The sequence below is a fragment of the Podarcis tiliguerta genome (assembly GCF_965153285.1).
Source record: "Podarcis tiliguerta genome assembly, chromosome: Z".
Classification (NCBI taxonomy): Eukaryota; Metazoa; Chordata; class Lepidosauria; order Squamata; family Lacertidae; genus Podarcis; species Podarcis tiliguerta.
Genome location: NC_139553.1, coordinates 17221992 through 17238797, shown reverse-complemented (window position 1 = coordinate 17238797; position 16806 = coordinate 17221992). Strand labels below are relative to the sequence as shown.

General features: G+C 47.1%; 1 protein-coding gene across 4 annotated transcripts in view; it reads left to right on the top strand.

Annotated features, from left to right (window-relative positions):
- Window positions 1-5538: 5538 nt before the first annotated feature.
- The window catches only part of VAV2 (vav guanine nucleotide exchange factor 2), a 151478-nt gene continuing 140210 nt past the window's right edge, over window positions 5539-16806 (top strand). The window contains exon 1 of one of the 4 annotated variants that reach the window (XM_083423533.1): window positions 5539-6285. In XM_083423533.1, coding sequence (XP_083279659.1) covers window positions 6082-6285 — 204 coding nt within the window. In that variant the 5' untranslated portion in view covers window positions 5539-6081. The remainder of the gene's footprint in view (window positions 6286-16806) is intronic. The other 3 variants (XM_083423531.1, XM_083423534.1, XM_083423532.1) reach the window with 3 other exon arrangements.

Here is a 16806-nt window from a genome sequence, read left to right as displayed (position 1 = left end):
AAAGCGGCTAACAATCTCCTTTCCCTCCCTCCCCCACAACAAACATTCTGTGAGGTGAGCGGGGCTGAGAGACTTCAAGAAGTGTGACTAGCCCAAGGTCACCCAGCAGCTGCATGTGGAGGAGTGGGGATGTGAACCCAGTTCACCAGATTACGAGTCCACCATTCTTAACCACTACACCATGCTGGCTCCCATGGTGTCCTAGAGGGGTGTCCTAGCAACTCTCAGCACCATTAACCAATTATAACTCCCAGAATTATTGGGGGGGAAGAAGCTATGGCTGTTTAAAGCTGGTTTTGACCTATAAAGCATTAAACAGCTCAGGATTGCAATACCTCAAAGATTGCCTCTGCCCATATGAAATGACCTGGACCCTGAAACCATCATTTGAGGCCCTTCTTTGTATGCCTCCTCTGTGAGAGGTCCAAAGGGTGGCAACACAGGAAAGGGTCTTTTCTATGGTGGCTCTCTCAGACAGTGGCGTAGTGTGGGGGTGCAGGGGGGCCCGGCCACACCGGGCGCAACATCAGGGGGGGGCACACTCGCACTTGCAGCTCTCTGCCCCTACCTGGCTCACTCACTCTCTCTCACTGCAGTGCTGGCTGTGCGAATCCGATCCGAGCCGCCGGGTCGCCGCCCACTGTGGAGGGGAGGGTGCCAGGCGTGCGGTGCGGAGAGAGAGCGAGGGACTATCTGGGGGAGGGACAGTGCAGCGGGGGGGGGGGGAATTACTTGCCTTGCCCCGGGTTAGGGGGTGCAAATTACTTGCCTTGTCCCGGGTGCTGACAACCCACGCTACGCCACTGCTCTCAGACACCTTCATTATATATCATTAGGCGCCAGGCAAAAGCTTTCCTCTATAACCAGGCCTTTGGCATTTAACTATAACCTTTTTAAAGTATGCAGGATTTTAAAATGTATTTATTTTTCCATTTGGTTTTAATGTACCTCTGTGTGGTTTATTGCCATCTGTTTGGTTGTAAGTCACTTTGGGTTGGCCTGGCCAAGGTAAAGTGACTAACAAATTAAATAAAACAACAACAGTGTGGTATCCAGTGCTATTTTTCTGGAAAAAGATGTGATGGAACTCACCATGAATACCTCTCTTATTCTCTTATAATGGCAATGGCACCCACCTGAGAGGTGTGAGAACAGAGTTTTTCACCAGAAAAAAAAGTGCTGGTGGTATAAAAGCTTTGTGTAGGTTATGGGAGTTATTTATACTGTATAATGCATTATTATTTATGCTTTAAACATGCTGTACATTGCTTGGATACCTTTGAGTAACAAGCAGTTAAGAAGTCTAATAAATAATATATAATAATAGTCAGTGCTATTTTTCCTTCCTCTCTTTTAGAATGACAATGGCACTCACCTTAGAGGTTCTGGAACCCACCTGAAAGGTGCTGGAACTGAGTTCTGGCAAATACCCCTTGAAAAAAATGCCCTGGTAATAATAATAATCCAAATGCCACAGTTGGGTACCTTCAGGAGTTTGCTAATGGTGGGAGGTGTGAGAAGGAAAAGCAGGTGGAACTTATATTTGCACAGGAATCTACATTTCAACCATGCAAATTTCAGAACATTCTGACCACCTACCCACTTCTCTCTGTCTTCCATCCATCCCACAGCTTCCATTATCAACAGCTACTAACTATCATAATTATGCTCTGCCTCCACAGCTCCTGAATCCCAGTTGCTGGTAACCACAGGAGGGGAAATAGCTCTTGTGCTCCTGCTTGCAGGTTTCCCATAATGGGCATCTGGCTGGCCACTATGAGAACAGGAGGCTGGACTAGATGGCCACTGGCTTGATTCTGCAGGACTCTTCTTCATATCTTACATTCAAGCAAGCAAGCAAGCAAGCAAGCAAGCAAGCAAGCAAGCAGCAGGATCACATTTCCAGATGCAGGCAAGAATGGGGCCGCTAAAAATTGTGGTTTGGGGAGATTCTTGAGAGCCAGAAAACGAGGCCTGGAGGGTTGCATCTGGCCCCTGAACCTAAGAATCTGCACACCTGGGGGTAGGGATTCCCACAGCATTGTGTGAATTCACTCATGGGAATAGCTTGTTGGTCTCTCTTTAATGTGATGCTGGAAGATCCATCAGGGAAAGACTTGAGACAATCTTGAGAGGAAATCAATATGTTGAGGCTGCTGGTGCCAATGCAGCCTGAGTTTGGACGAGAGAGAGAGAGAGAGAGAGAGAGAGAGAGAGAGACTTTGCCAGAGTCTCATCCAGTTGCTTTAGAAAGCTTTTTATAAACAGTCATTATGTCTACAGCACAGCAGGGAGTTATTCACAGCTTGCTTCCTTACCTGTATGTGAACACAAATATGCCGAATCAATTGGCAGGGTCTGAAAAGCTGCAAACATCCCTTTTCAAGGCAGAACCAGGGAAATGCAGCTGTAGCAATAATTGTTCCTATAATAATAGAATTGCAGAGTTGGAGGTAACCCCAAGGGTCATCTAGTCCAACCGCTTGCAATTCAGGAATCTCAACTAAAGCATCCATGATAGGTGACCATCCAACCTCTGCTTAACCCCCCCCCCCCCAACTTGAATCTATTTGTTCATGTCATATCCTTCAGAGCAGGAGAAAACAAGCTTGCTCTGTCTTCCATGTGACAGCCTTTCATATATTTGAAGGCAGCTATCACATCTTCTCTCAGTCTCCTCTTTACCAGCCTAAGCATACCCAGTTCCCTCAACCAGTCCTCATAAGGCTTGGTTTCCAGACCCTTCATCATTTTGGTTGCCGCCTCTGCACATGTTCCAGATTGTCAATATCCTCCTTAAATCGTGGCACCCAGAACTGGATAGAGCACTCCAGGTGTGGTCTGACCAAAACAGAATAGAGAGGTATTTTTACTTCCCTTTATCAGCACACTATACTTTTGTTGATGCAGCCTAGAATAGCATTTGTGAGGGTTTCTGCTGCTGCATCACATTGTTGACTCATGTTAAGCTTGTGGTCTACTAAGACCCCTAAGTCCTTTTTACAAGTACCAATCTTATATTGGTGCAGCTGATTCTTCCTGCCTAATGGTAGAACCTACATTTGTCACTGTAGAAATTCATTTTGTTAGTATGGGCCCAGTTCTCCAATCTGTTAAGGTCATATTGAATCCCAATTGTGTCTTCAGCGGTATTGGTTACCCCTCCCTGTTTCGTACAATCTGCAAATTGGATGAACATCCCCTCAATTCCTTCATCCAAGTCATTTATAAAGATGTTGAACAACAATGGGTCCAGGACATAACTCTGTGGCACAAATCCACCTAACTACCACCTTGTCCAGCCCACATTTTACCAGCTTCTCCACAAGAATATTGCGGGGGACTTTGTCAAAAGCCTTACTGATATCAAGATACGCTACATCCACAGCATCCCACTGATCCACCAAGCTTGTAACTCTCTCTATAAAAAAACAAAAACAAATGAGATTCGTCTGGCATAACTAGTTTTTGATAAACTCATGCTGGGTCTTAATAATCACAGCATCCTTTTTTAAGTACTCCCAGACAGACTGTTGAATTTCCTGTTCTAGGACCTTTCCTGGTAATGATGTCAAGCTTACCGGTTGGTAGTTACCTGGAACTCCCCCCCCTCCTTTTTGAAGATGAGGGCAACATCTGCCCACCTCCAGTCTGCAGGGATCCCACCTGTTCTCCAACAATTGTCAAATATTATAGACAGAGGTTCTGAGATTACATCTGCAAGCTTCTTTAGTAGCCCTGGTTGCAGCTCATCAGGCTCTGGAGATTTGAATTCATTTAAAGTAGCTAGATGTATCAGACCAGCAATGCCCAGACTTTTAATAACAACAATAATAATAAATCTGTTGCTTTTCAGCTCCAAAGGGGTCCTGGCACAGATTAGAGCTATAGGTGATAAAACATAGTCACAATCTATAGAGATGGGATACAAAAGGGAAAACTGACTGGGAGGGTAAAGGGCTGGAAACATTCTTAGTTACAAAGAGAGCTAAAGCAATCTCCTTTCGTGAATTAAAACTGGAGACATACTGTCAGAGCATGCCAAGCAAGAATTGCAGTTCACACACGATCAGGATTGCTGATCTAGGGGTGCCCATTGACTGGAAGAAAGTTGCCTAGAAGAGCAGACACTCATGCAGAGACTCAATGGGAAGTCTCTTCTGCAGGTGCATAATTCTACACCTCTGGAAGGGGACTGAGTGAACCAGGCAGATGCACACAATGCACAGGTGTAGTGGAGTGACCTGACCAGAAGGAGGCAAAGTGAGAGGAGTGGCAAGCAGCCTTGGGGAATTTATGCCACTGGAGAAGCAATGTTCAGGTTTGAGCACACAAATGGGATGCTCTTTTGAGTATTTGTGGTAACCTCTGCAACTCCTTGTCAGGTGATGGTGTGTGGAGGGAGAGATGGAGGTGAAGTTTAAGTTGTAGTGATGGTCACCAATCTGGATGACTTTAAAAGGGGCTTAGATGAATTTGTGGAGGGTAAGGCTGCCAATGGCCACTAGCTACAGTGGCTTTGTTTTGCTTTCACAGTTGGAGGCAGTATGCCTCTGAATATCATTTCCGGGAATCACAAGCAGGTATGATGCAGCTGGAAAGGAGGAGCGATCAGGATGCAGTTCCTCCTCCCTCTGTGCTGGGGGAGAAACAAGCACAAGCGTGCAAGTGGATTTCTATGGGGCTGGAGCCAGGTTGGGCACTTACCGCCGTGTTTGTACCCTGGAAGAAAATGAGCGAGTATTTAAGAAAGAAAGAAAAATGTTGTTATATCTTTCTCTTCCTTTCTTTTATTGGAACGGGATGAGGTGCGTATGAAGGCGTCATAGCCATACCTGCCAGATCGTACTGTACTGCATTCCGCTGGTGGAGACTGTTCGTTTTCGAAAAGCTCCTACACTACAAAGTCAACCCACACAGGAATAAAGTTGTCCTTCTTGCTCTGCCTACGCTTCATTCTCAGTTTATTTGGCAGTCTGTCCAGTTAAGCTATTTCCCTAACCACATTTTGATATAACTTACCTGTTTTGAGAACCGTAAGAAACTCGACACATATTCAGTTTCAGTATTTAATCCAAAAGCATGCATTCTTACATTTTTATGGTTCTTACATTTGTAACTCCTTTTTTTTTTTTTAATTGTTTAAAGAAAGAGGAAGGAAATGAAAGCTGTGCTCTGGAAACGCGAGAGAGTAGCAAAAATCTGAAAGCGCTCAGGCGCGCGTCCCTAGACAGTCAACCCGGATCCTCAAAGCACTAGCCGATCCGAGACACGTTAGCCAGGAAGGGAAAAAGTCCTCCTGGAACTTTACAAAAAGGGGGTTCCTCTCCCCCACTGTATTCCCAGGACGAGCCTGCAAAGGGTGCCTCTCTCCGCCGTCGGGGCCAAAATTGGAACGCGCCGCCAGGCAGGAGAGAGAACCGGACGCCGCCCCATCTATCTCATCCGGGAAAAGTTCTTGCCCGCGGAGGAGAAGGAGAAAGCAACCCTGAGAGAGAGGCAGCGAAGGCAGGCAGGCAGGCAGGAAGGAGGAGTCGCGCTTGGCCCCGCCGTCTCCGCTGCGCCCTCCCCCGGCGGCAGGAGTAGGAGGAGCCGTGGCCGGAGCGAGCCGAGAGCCGGGCAGCGCCTCTCCACAAAAGAGGCAGGCGAGGCGAGTGCAAGAGGTGCGCTCCGCGAAGCACTCTTTGTTCCCTGGACGGCGAAGGAAGGAAGCGAAGCGGAGGAGCCTGGAGCTCCCCATTCCGGAGAAGAACACGCTGCCCGGTTCTAGGCTTGGAAGGCGGCCGGATCAGCTTCCTGCCCCAGAGGAGGAGGCAGCCAGCCATCCCGGAGAGCCGCGAGGGCTCGGCCCTTATTCCCAAGGCGCCGGAGCGGAGCATGCGAGCCACGGGAGGCGCACCCTGGCCGGACTCCCGGCTCTGAAGCCCCTCCGGGGCGGCTCCCTGGAACAGCGCTGCCCCATGGCCAAGGCGGCGTCCCGGCCAAGGCGCTGGGAGTAGCGGAGACGAAGCGCCTGTCCCGTCTTCTCCTTTCGCAGGCCTGCCGCTGCGGTTCTTTTTTGCGCTCTCTCTGCCCGGCGCCATGGAGGAGTGGCGGCAGTGCGGGCGCTGGCTGATCGACTGCAAGGTCCTGCCGGCCAACCACCGCGTGGTTTGGCCCTCGGCCGTGGTCTTTGAGCTGGCCCAAGCTCTCCGCGACGGCGTCCTCCTCTGCCAGCTGCTCCACAACCTCTCGCCCGGGTCTATCGACCTCAAAGACATCAATTTCCGGCCCCAGATGTCCCAGGTGAGCGAAAGACGAAACCCCCTCGGGATTGGGGAGCCGGGAGGGTTCGACCCTCGACGGGTGGGAAGAAGAAAGGTGGGAGATCCCCAGCGTGGAGGGCAGTTGTCCGGGGACTCGTGTGGTGCGGCAATCACACCTTAGTGGGCTGTCTCGTAGCTGGGAATAAAAGGTTGTGCGTCTCAGTTATGCTCGTAGTAGATCCCTTGCAATGAATGAACATGACTAACTTGTGTCCATTGATGCCAAGGGCTTTGCTCTGAGAGGGAATTAATTGAAAACAACCCAAATGCTCTCTCTCACACACCCTTTTTATAGGCGCATCCTATTTATGTGTCTTGACTGCTACCAGCCTTAGTTCCCACCCTTGGGGACACTTCTTTTTGAAATGACTTGTTTTTGAAATGTCCCCTGGTTAAAGCCCCAGAAGGTATAGAGGAGAGCTGGCAGGGGGGGGCGGGGGGAGTGAGGCAGGAGTGCTGTTTGACTCAGCCAATGCTACACTGTGGACATTACCCCTCCCAGGACAGACAGTTGTGTGGGAGTGGGAAGGAAGCCATGGGTGAATGAAGTGGGGTGCAGCCTCCTGACGTCTTTGGTGTAAACACCCTCTTTAAAATGTCTTATGTTCTTGGAGTAAGAAAGCAATAAATAAGGGAACTATGAAACGGAGGGGGGGGCAAGGAACCCCAAAGTTATACAAAACTTTGTGAATGGAAATGCAAAGTTAAGTAAATCTGATGGCCGACTCAAGTGAGTTCAATTAATTGGGCAGCCGTTTTGTTTGAAAACAACTATTATTTTTAAGCACTTGTATTAAAGATACAAGGGCTCTCTCTCTCTCTCTCGCACACACACACGCACACACACACACACGACAATAGGGAAAGTGTGCACTATTTATCTAAAATCAGCCTATACTCTTTTCTGCATATATATGCATGCAAACTTTCACCAGTCTAATCAATCTGTTACTTGACTATTGCTCTCCTGCAATACCTGAAAGGCTGCCTCATAGAGCAGGGGAAAGTGCTTGCTCTCTGCTGCCCCAAGGTGCCATGGGACTTAAGTTACAGGAGGGCAGATTTTGGTTGGTCATTGGGACTGGCTTCTGAATGATGAGAGAATTTTGATGGAGGGTCTCATTTTGCCATACCATAAGTCTGCGGACAAACGGCTCCCTCGGCCAGTAAAGCGAGATGAGCGCTGCAACCCCAGAGTTGTTCGCAACTGGACTTAGCTGTCAGGAGTCCTTTACCTTTTTAAAGTCTTCAAGCACAAGCCAGAAAGCATCTGTTGTGGATGCCACACCTGTCTCAAGCACAAGGCTGGACTGGATGCCCTTACAAGAACCCCTACAAAACTCTGAAATTCTGTTTAGTAAGAGTTGTTCAGTTCAGTGACCGGCCTATGTACATGGGACAGATCTTTTATTTAGCTTGGATGCTCTGTGTTTGTTTTTTAAACTTAAAAACAGCCTGGTGCTGGTTGTACTGATTTGTGTACAAATAAACCTACAGTTTATTTCCACATAAAAATATTGATTAACACACTGATGATAGAATTTTTATGGAAATCAGCACTCTGTGTTCCTAGCCCTTACCATAAGATCTGTAGCATAACTAATATAACTTGCAGATTTTTTTAATGTGTGTGTGTGTGTGTGTGTGTGTGTGTGAAGAGATAAGACTGAGAGTGGTGTTTGAGAGATGAGTTTGTGGAGCTTGTGAGATTTGAACCCAGAGCATCATGTTTCCCAGCTCAGTTTCTGACATGCTGTGCTAGATCAGGAGTGGGCAGTTATCAAACTTAGTACTACAACCTCAAGATTTTCTAACCACAGACAGATGCAAAAGACATACAGTCAGAGAACAAGGTGTCTCGGCACATTCTGGGCCTGTCCAACTTATTCTAAGCATTCTTATTAGTAATTGCATTTCTATTCCACCTTTTTCTCCAAGCAATGCAAGGTAGTGTGCATGGCTCATTTAATCCCCACAACAACCCTGTGAGGTAGGTTAGGCTGGAGGGCCATAGGTTCCCCAATAGGGCAATAGAGTGTTTTGAGGAGCTTTAAATGTGAAAATCTAGAGTTCCTGATGGATTCTTGTGAGGAGGAACCAGACGTAGGACTAGAAAGGTAGGAAACTGAAATTGACCCAGCTAGAAATTTACGATCCAAAAATTAACAGCTGAGTTGGAAGGAGTTTTCTTGACATCGTTGAGGCATTTTTGTGTGTGCAAACAGACCCTCCTGTTTTTAAGAAATATATTAAAACTAGGACAGCATTATCTCATTGCATTCACGTCTCTGCCACTAACAGAAAGTGTCTTGTCTCTTTTGGGATGCTGATATTGTATTTTTTTTCCTGGAGGGGTTGGGACTCCGCGTTGCCTGGATACTGCTTTGTGCGCAGACAAATTCCCACTGAAGAATTCGAGCTGCAGAGCTCCAAAGCACAGCTGCCCGTTGCGTTCACCCTCTTCCCTCCTTGCAGCCCCAAACCACTGCGAAGGTTGCATCCATGACTTAAAATCCACAGAACGGGGTTTATGATTAGCTTCTTTGTTTGTTTCAGATGCTTGGCATGCTTTCAGAATCTCCTTGCATTCTTGCGATTAAGCCAGTCACCTCTGGTGAGTTGGAGCCCACAGGTGATTAGGCAAGGGATCTACAGTGGCACCTCGGGTTACATATGCTTCAGGTTACATACGTTTCAGGTTACAGACTCTGCTAACCCAGAAATAGTACCTCGGGTTAAGAACTTTGATTCAGGGTGAGAACAGAAATTGTGCTCCAGCGGCGCAGCGGCAGCCCCCATTAGCCAAAGGTGTGCTTCAGGTTAAGAACAGTTTCAGGTTAAGAACGGACCTCCGGAACGAATTAAGTACTTAACCCAAGGTACCACTGTATTACAAAGTGGCCGAAGAGAACTGTGTTACTTCCTTTTATTGTTACATTTATCTCTAGCTTCGAAAGCAGCCTAGAGCCTTCCCCTGAGTACGAGTTCCTAGCGAATCAAAGAACCAGGAAGTGGACTGCAGCCGTCATTGTTTAGCTGTTTAGATTATTTAGCTGTGATTCCTGCATTGCAGGGGGCTGGACTAGATGACCCTTTGGGACCCTTCCAACTCCCTAGTTCTATGATTCAATCTATGACGGGGCACTGCCTTGGATAAAATCCATTAAGCAAATAAACGCTGGACCTTTGCTCAGCTGGAGGGAAGCTGTTCTGTCCTCCTGATTGGTGCTGCAAACTTAAAATTAATCAAAGCAGGGGATGGGAGCTTTTTTGAGCCAAGGTCCTCATTTCCCTCGTGGACAACATTTCAGGGACTGCTTGCCAGTGATGGGCAGGGCCAGAGACAGAAGTGGGGAAAGCAGTTTATCTATTTATTTTTAAAAAGGTGTCTGGCTGCTTCCTCTCTTGTGCATTGTAAGGATTGCACCTTCTGTCAGAGAATCATCTGTGAGGGATTCTTTAGCCGTGATTCCTGAACTGCTAGGGTTGGACTGGACCCCTTTGGGTCCCTTCCAACTATTCTGTTCTTTGTTTTTCTGTCTCTGAGGTCTAAATCAGGGGTCAGCAAACTTTTTCAGCAGGGGGCCGGTCCACTGTCCCTCAGACCTTGTGGGGGGCTGGACTATATTTTTTGGGGGGAAATAATGAACGAATTCCTATGTCCCACAAATAACCCAGAGATGTGTTTTAAATAAAAGCACACATTCTACTCATGTAAAAACACGCTGATTCCCAGACCATCCGCGGGCCGGATTTAGAAGGCGATTGAGCCGAATCTGGTCCCCGGGCCTTCGTTTGTCTACTCATGGTCTAAAATTGTGCTCAGCCCTGGAAGATATGGAGCTGAATGCTGGAAGATTCAGAATAGATAAAGGAAAGCACTTCAAAACTATGGAACTCAGGAGGCAGCGATGACCACCAACTTTGGAGGGCTTTAAAAGAGGATTGGACAAAGTCATGGAGGAGGAGAGGGCTGGCAGGGAAGACCTCTTTGTGCCAACAGGCTTTTGGGAACTGACTGCTTTTAATGAAAGGGCTGGTGCTGTGCTGTCTTTACTGTAATATGTGTGTATAGTTTTACTTTTCACAACATTTAATTTATATATATTTTTATGTCTTGAGTAGTTCTCATTTTTATATGCAAGCAGCCTTGAGTCCCAGCAGGAAAAAAGGTAGAGGATGAATGAATAGAATAGAATATGCCTGTCAGTGGCTACTAGGCACGATGGCCACTAGCCACAATGGCTACTAGCCACGATGGCTATGCTTAGTGTCCACAACTGAAGGTACTCAACGCTTCTGAACACAGCATGTTGGAAATGGGAGAAAGGGAGAGAGCGGTTGTTTTGGGGTCCTGCTTGTAGATTTCCTATTGGGACGCCTTGTTGGTCACAGGATGCTGGACCAGATGGGTCCCCTTAGGCCTGATCCAGCAGCAGAGCTCTTATGTTCTCCTTCCACTGTGAAAGACAGTCAGTGACTCTGAACGCCATTTGCTGGGAATCATAAGTGGGGATTGTTGCTGTTGTTCTTCTCAGGTCTTGCTTGTGGGTTTCTCATTGGGGCATCTGATTGGTCACTCTAAAAAGAGGATGTAGGACTCTGATAGACCTTCCAGCTCTTGTTAGGTCTTCTGATTCTGTCACAGAGTGCATATATTTCATTCCAATGAAAGATGTCTCTCCTTAGGACTTCTTGTGGCCATTTCTGGTGATGGCCCATAGTATGACTGCTCTGTTCTTTACAAGGATATATATATATATATATATATATATATATATATATATATATATATATGCGCCTGGAAGCATTAGTAGGCACATCCTTTCCAAGCCTGTTTAGCCCACATCAGCACATCAAGGTCAGTCTTGTTCATTATTACTACTTCACTTCCACTCTCTACAATGCTTTCCCAGAGTAAAGCAAGTGCTGCAAGAACCAGGTATGTGCTCCATGGAGCTTACTATCTGTGTTTCAGTGTGGGTGGCTTGTTTTTGAGCTGGGAAAATTGTTGTGTGTGTACATGCATTCCATTTTTTATGTGTGCGGGTGTTTATGGGAATTGGCAAATATTGGCATGTTAGCAGTAGACACATTATCCCTCCATCTTGTTTAAATTTTGTTTAACCAGAAGTGTGGGTCCCTCCCTCTCTGTGTCTCTTCCCTATAACAGATGGCTCTCTCTGTGGCTGCCGTTTTTTAAAAATATACACATGCAGAGAATCAAAGGGCCAGTTTGCTCTTTAGGATTGCCGCACAACATTTTCAGGGAGAAAATTGTATTTATTACCTGTTCTGTCATTTATATTGGCTATCCCCAGATTTGACCTGCCCAGATGCCACTGGATGACAACTTCCACTGGCCCCCAGCTGCACCCCCCGATCTCTGCACATTTGGGTTGAATGATTGCTTGCTCCTGTGTAGACCCGAGGGATCACCTGTGGGGGCCCTCTGGTCTGCAGGTCAAACCTGGCCTGCCAGGCTTTCCCCCATTTGGCCCACAAGGCCATTTTTCTGCCAGGAATTCTCTTTCATGCACAAAGCGGAACCTGCTCAGCTTGGCTGTGCTTTGAAGTTCCAAAGTTGGCTGCTAAAAGGAAGGTCATTTCCTGCTTCATCTTAGCCGCTGGTTCAGTATAGAATCCACTGAAGGGTTTGAAAGCCCAACCTGCCCTGACTTGGTTCAGCTTCTTGCCTTCCTGCTTGCCTTCCATTTTTCTCCCTTCTCCCGTCTCCTCCTGTTTCAGATCTAATCCTGCTTCATATATTCTGTATGGGATTTGCACCCCTTGCCCCACTGATCCTACTCCTTTTTGCACCTTGCTGGGCTTCTTCCTGTTCTAATTGCCTTCTGGCAGTTGCTAAAAATTGCAGGAGGGGTATAGTTGTTTATGCACTTACTGCTTGCAGGCTTCCCATAACGCAGCTGTTCTCAACCTGTGGCTACCCAGAAGTTGTTGGACTACAACTCCCATCATCCCTGAGTTCTGGCCTTGCTAGCATCCAGGGACCCACAGGTTGAGAAAGGCTGCCGTAATGGGTATCAGGTTGGCCATTGTGAGAAGAAGAGGCTGGGCTAGATGGGCCATATGGAGGTTCACTGTGATAGCAGAGCCTCTATGTCCAGGGGCAATCAACTACTCATACCTGGCAGTGGAGAACTGAAGTGGAGTGTTGCTGCTGTGCTCAAGTCTTGCTTGTGGATGCTTCCCATTGGGGCATCTGGTTGTCCACTGTGGGAACAGGATGCTGGACTAGATAGGCCAATGACATGGTCCAGTGGGGCTCTTCTGATGTTTTTATGTGACCCTATGGCTGAGACTAAACCAGCTCCACCTTTTATATTCATTTTACAGATGGAGAAGCCAAGGCTGAGTGGGAAACCACAGGCCTGATTTCATGCAAATCAGCAGCAGTGTTTTGGAAAGGCTGACAGCTTCCGCTCTTAAAAGAGCCAAGTCTGTGGTTGAATGATTCAGGACAATTGGGGGAAGGGTCTGTTGCAAAATATAATATGAGAGCATCAAAAGAACCCAGCTGGGTTACAGGATTGGCCGTTCTAATCCAGCACCCTAAGTTTTGCAATAACTCTCCCCACTTCTTCCTTGCATTTGGGGTTGGACTAGATGACCCCAGGACTCTTCCAGCTCTACAGCTCTGTGATTCCCAGCAACTTCTATTCAGAGGTATATCTCCTCTGACACCGGAGGCAGTTCATTGACAAGATAAACTGCAAGCCCCATAAATTCGAAGAGTACCTCAAGAAAGAAGCAGTAAAACAGATGTCTCATTTGCAGCAGATGCAAACTTTTGAGAAATATGATGAGAAGCTCTGGTGTGGTGCTCATTCAAACTCTGCCTACCTTGTCCAAAGAGAATTAGCGCAGGCACTATGGGCATCAACCTTTCATCCAAACCTTATTTGCCTCTCTCTCTCTCTCTCTCTCTCTCTGGAAAAGTGACAATCTGTCGTCAGCATGCCTTTGATTAGGTTTGTTGCTGATGCAGGGAAAAGGTCCACTGGAAGGAAGGGAGAGTTAGGTGGTTTTTTGTTTGATTTTTGCGATCCTGGGAGCTGTTCCACTTGCAACACCAGCAATAAAAATTAAGCCCTGCTGTAAAGGTTTCCCAAGACAAGCAGCCTAAACAGCTGAGATTTATTAGCTAAGCAACAATGCTCTCAGCCTCCCACTCCAGCAGACAAGCAGGGGCTGCCTAGAATTCAGCGCTGCACCCCAACCTTGCGCTATAAATGCATGAAAAATGAGGAGAAACAGCCTTATCAAACAGCCTGTCCCCAGGCTCACTTCTCCCCCCGATTGCCAGTTATTTATTCATTTGATTCATAAGAGGACCCTACTGTAGCAGTGCTATGGCCCATCGAGTCCAGCATCCTGTTCTCACAGTGGCAAACCAGGTGCCCATTATGGGAGGCCCATAATCAGGACCCAAGTGCAATTGTAACTCTCTGCATTGACTGGCGGGACACGGGTGGCGCTGTGGGTTAAACCACGGAGCCTAGGACTTGCCGATCAGAAGGTCGGCTGTTCGAATCCCTGTGATAGGGTGAGCTCCCATTGCTCGGTCCCTGCTCCACCAACCTAGCAGTTCGAAAGCACGTCAAAGTGCAAGTAGATAAATAGGTACCACTCTGGCGGGAAGGTAAATGGCGTTTCCGTGCGCTGCTCTGGTTCGCCATGCTGGCCGCATGACCCGGAAGCTGTATGCTGGCTCCCTCGGCTAATAAACCGAGATGAGCGTCATAACCCCAGAGTCGGTCACGACTAGACCTAATGGTCAGGGGTCCCTTTACCTTTACTTTTACACTGACTGGCCGGTGCTCTCCAGTGTTTCAGGCAAAGAGTCTTTCCCAGCCCTACCTGGAGATCCCAGTGATTTGGACCTGGGACCTTCTGCATGCCAAGCAATGCTCTCTACCACTGAACTGTGGTCCAGCATGAATCTGGAGGTGAAAGAATGACCCCCTCCCATTAATGTGAGCAAACACAGCTATTCCACTGCCCCACCCCTTAATCCTTTTGATATGTATTCTTCCTTGCCTGAATCATTTTTAACAATGAGAGAGTTAATCCCAGCTTCTCTTCTGCCCTCCCCATCCCTCCCTCCCCCTCCACTTTTAAATTATATTTGCTAATGAGTTTAGCAGCTTTGGCTGTCAAAAAGAATGGCTTATTCAAAAGGTCATAAACAGATTGTGGCGTTAATTACCGCACGGGCAGATTTGTGTTGCCTTGTTGAAGCTGATTCTGTTGGGAAACTTAAATCGCTCCCCGCCGATAGGCAAATAGCAAAGCTAGTAGCATTGTTGAGCACGTCTGAAAAACCCCAACAGTTTCCCCGAGTGTAATTTTGAACCCCCCCTTCTTTTGTTGCCATTGATTGACAGGAGCTTGCAGTTGAGAAATGGCATTTTGCTCTTTGCTGACATCTCCACAGTTAGTCACAAGGTTGTGGGTTCAAGCTCCACGTTATTAAAAACAGTTTTAAACAGCTTAAAATCATAAAAAATAAGGTAGGTCCTAGAAACATACACCTCATGTATCAAAAGTCCAGGATAATGAGTTGCATCTTCAGCATTAACTGGAAACTGTGCAATGAAGGTGCCAGGCACATTATGTGGGGAGGGAATTCCACTGCTTAGAAGCCACCACAGAAAAAACCCTCTCCTGGGCCACCCCCACCCCACAAGCCTCCAAGGGCAGAGGAATCATGACGTGGGCCCCTCTGCTTATCTCAGCACCTGAGAAGATGTTTGGAGCCAGAGTCATTTAAGATTTTAAACACCAGTGTGGCACTTTGAACTGGGCCTAGAAACGAACTGGCAACTAGTGCAGCTGTTTTAAAACAAAGGTTGTATGAGATCTATATGGAAACCCAGCCAGTAACCTGGCTGCTGCAGTTTGGACCAATTGAAGTTTCTGAGTTGTCTTCAAGGGCAGCCCCACATTGCAGTAATCCAATCTGGAACTTACCAGACCAGATGAAGAACTGAAAGCATCCTTAGTGTCCTCCTGTTTTCTTCATCTTGAATTATGCACCTTTCCCTCCTGGGCTGATTTTGGAAGTGGCCTGATGTACGCTGGAGCGGTTGGGAGCGCCCATGTGCATCTGATTCCTACTGAAAGCAGCACGGCAGGGTGAGCTGCCAAACTCAAGCACCCCTGAATTCAAAGGATGCTGTTTTGCAGCTGTGCTTTGAATTCGGGAGGGATTGAAGCAATGGCTTTTCCTGTCCTTCCTCTGGTGTCATGTGACCATTAGCTCAGTAGGTAGATCATCTACTTTGCATGCAGAACATCCCAGGTTCAATCCCTGGCATCTTCTGGCAGGGATGCGAAATTTCTCCTACCTGAAACCTGGTTGAGAACCACTACCATGTATCAAGCTACAAGGACCAAATGGCCTGAATTAGTATAAGGCTGCATCCTAACATATTTGCAAAATGGGGAGTTCTGGCAGGCCAAATGGTATGGGTGTCCATAGCAGTAGGAAGCTCTCCAATACTTCCTCAAACCCATGATCTTTTAGTGACAGTAGCAGCCCGAATTTGCCACCTCTTACAGAAACTTCCTTATCTTAATGAACTGCAGAGACAAACCAGTGTGTGTGTGTGTGCGTGAGTGAGTGAGTGAGTGGGAGAGAGGAACACAGACGCATCAGGCCACAGAAACATGGAAGTATACCGAGGATGCATGTACAGGGGTACTGAATTAGGCCAAGGCTCTCAGCTTTGATTTTTGAAAGTGAAGCTGACAGTTCTCTGAAGCTGACAGTTCTTCATTTTTGCACAGGGTTTGTTTGTTTGTGTGTGTGTGTGTGTGTGTGTGTGTGCCACAATTCTGGAAGAACCAATTCTGGAAGAACCAACCACTTCAAAATATCTTCAAGCAGATAAGCTTGCAAGTCATGGAAAGCTGTGAATGGAAGCTCCATAAGTCAAGTGCTATTCACGGTTTTCACTCCTGTTTGGAACAGGCTAAGCATTCTGTGAATTTAGGGAAAAAAATGATAGCTGAAATCTGTCCCTGGTAGTCTTACAGGGGATGAAAGTGTTATTCTGAACAGTTAAACAAAGCTATGTTTTTAGAGATGTGAAGAATGTTGGGCAGAGGTTTGGACCCAGATTCAATCTCCAGCATTCACAGATAGTGCCTGGGAGAGCCCCCTCCCCCCGCAACAATACCGGTTCATGTAAACAGTACTGAGCTAGATGAAGCAATGGTCTGGCCTGGTACTAAAGAGCCTCATAATTCATATTCAATTCTGAATTATGAGAATTATAATTTGTAGAGGAAGGACCGTAGCTCAGTAGTAAAGCATCTGCCTTGCTTGCAGAAAGTCCTGTATTCAGCCCCTGGTTGCATCTCCAGGCTGGGCTGGGAGAGACTCCCTGCCTGAATCCCTGGAGATCCACTACCAGTCAGTGTAGACAATACTGAGCTAGAATTACTGGTGGTCTGACTCAATATGAGACTTCTT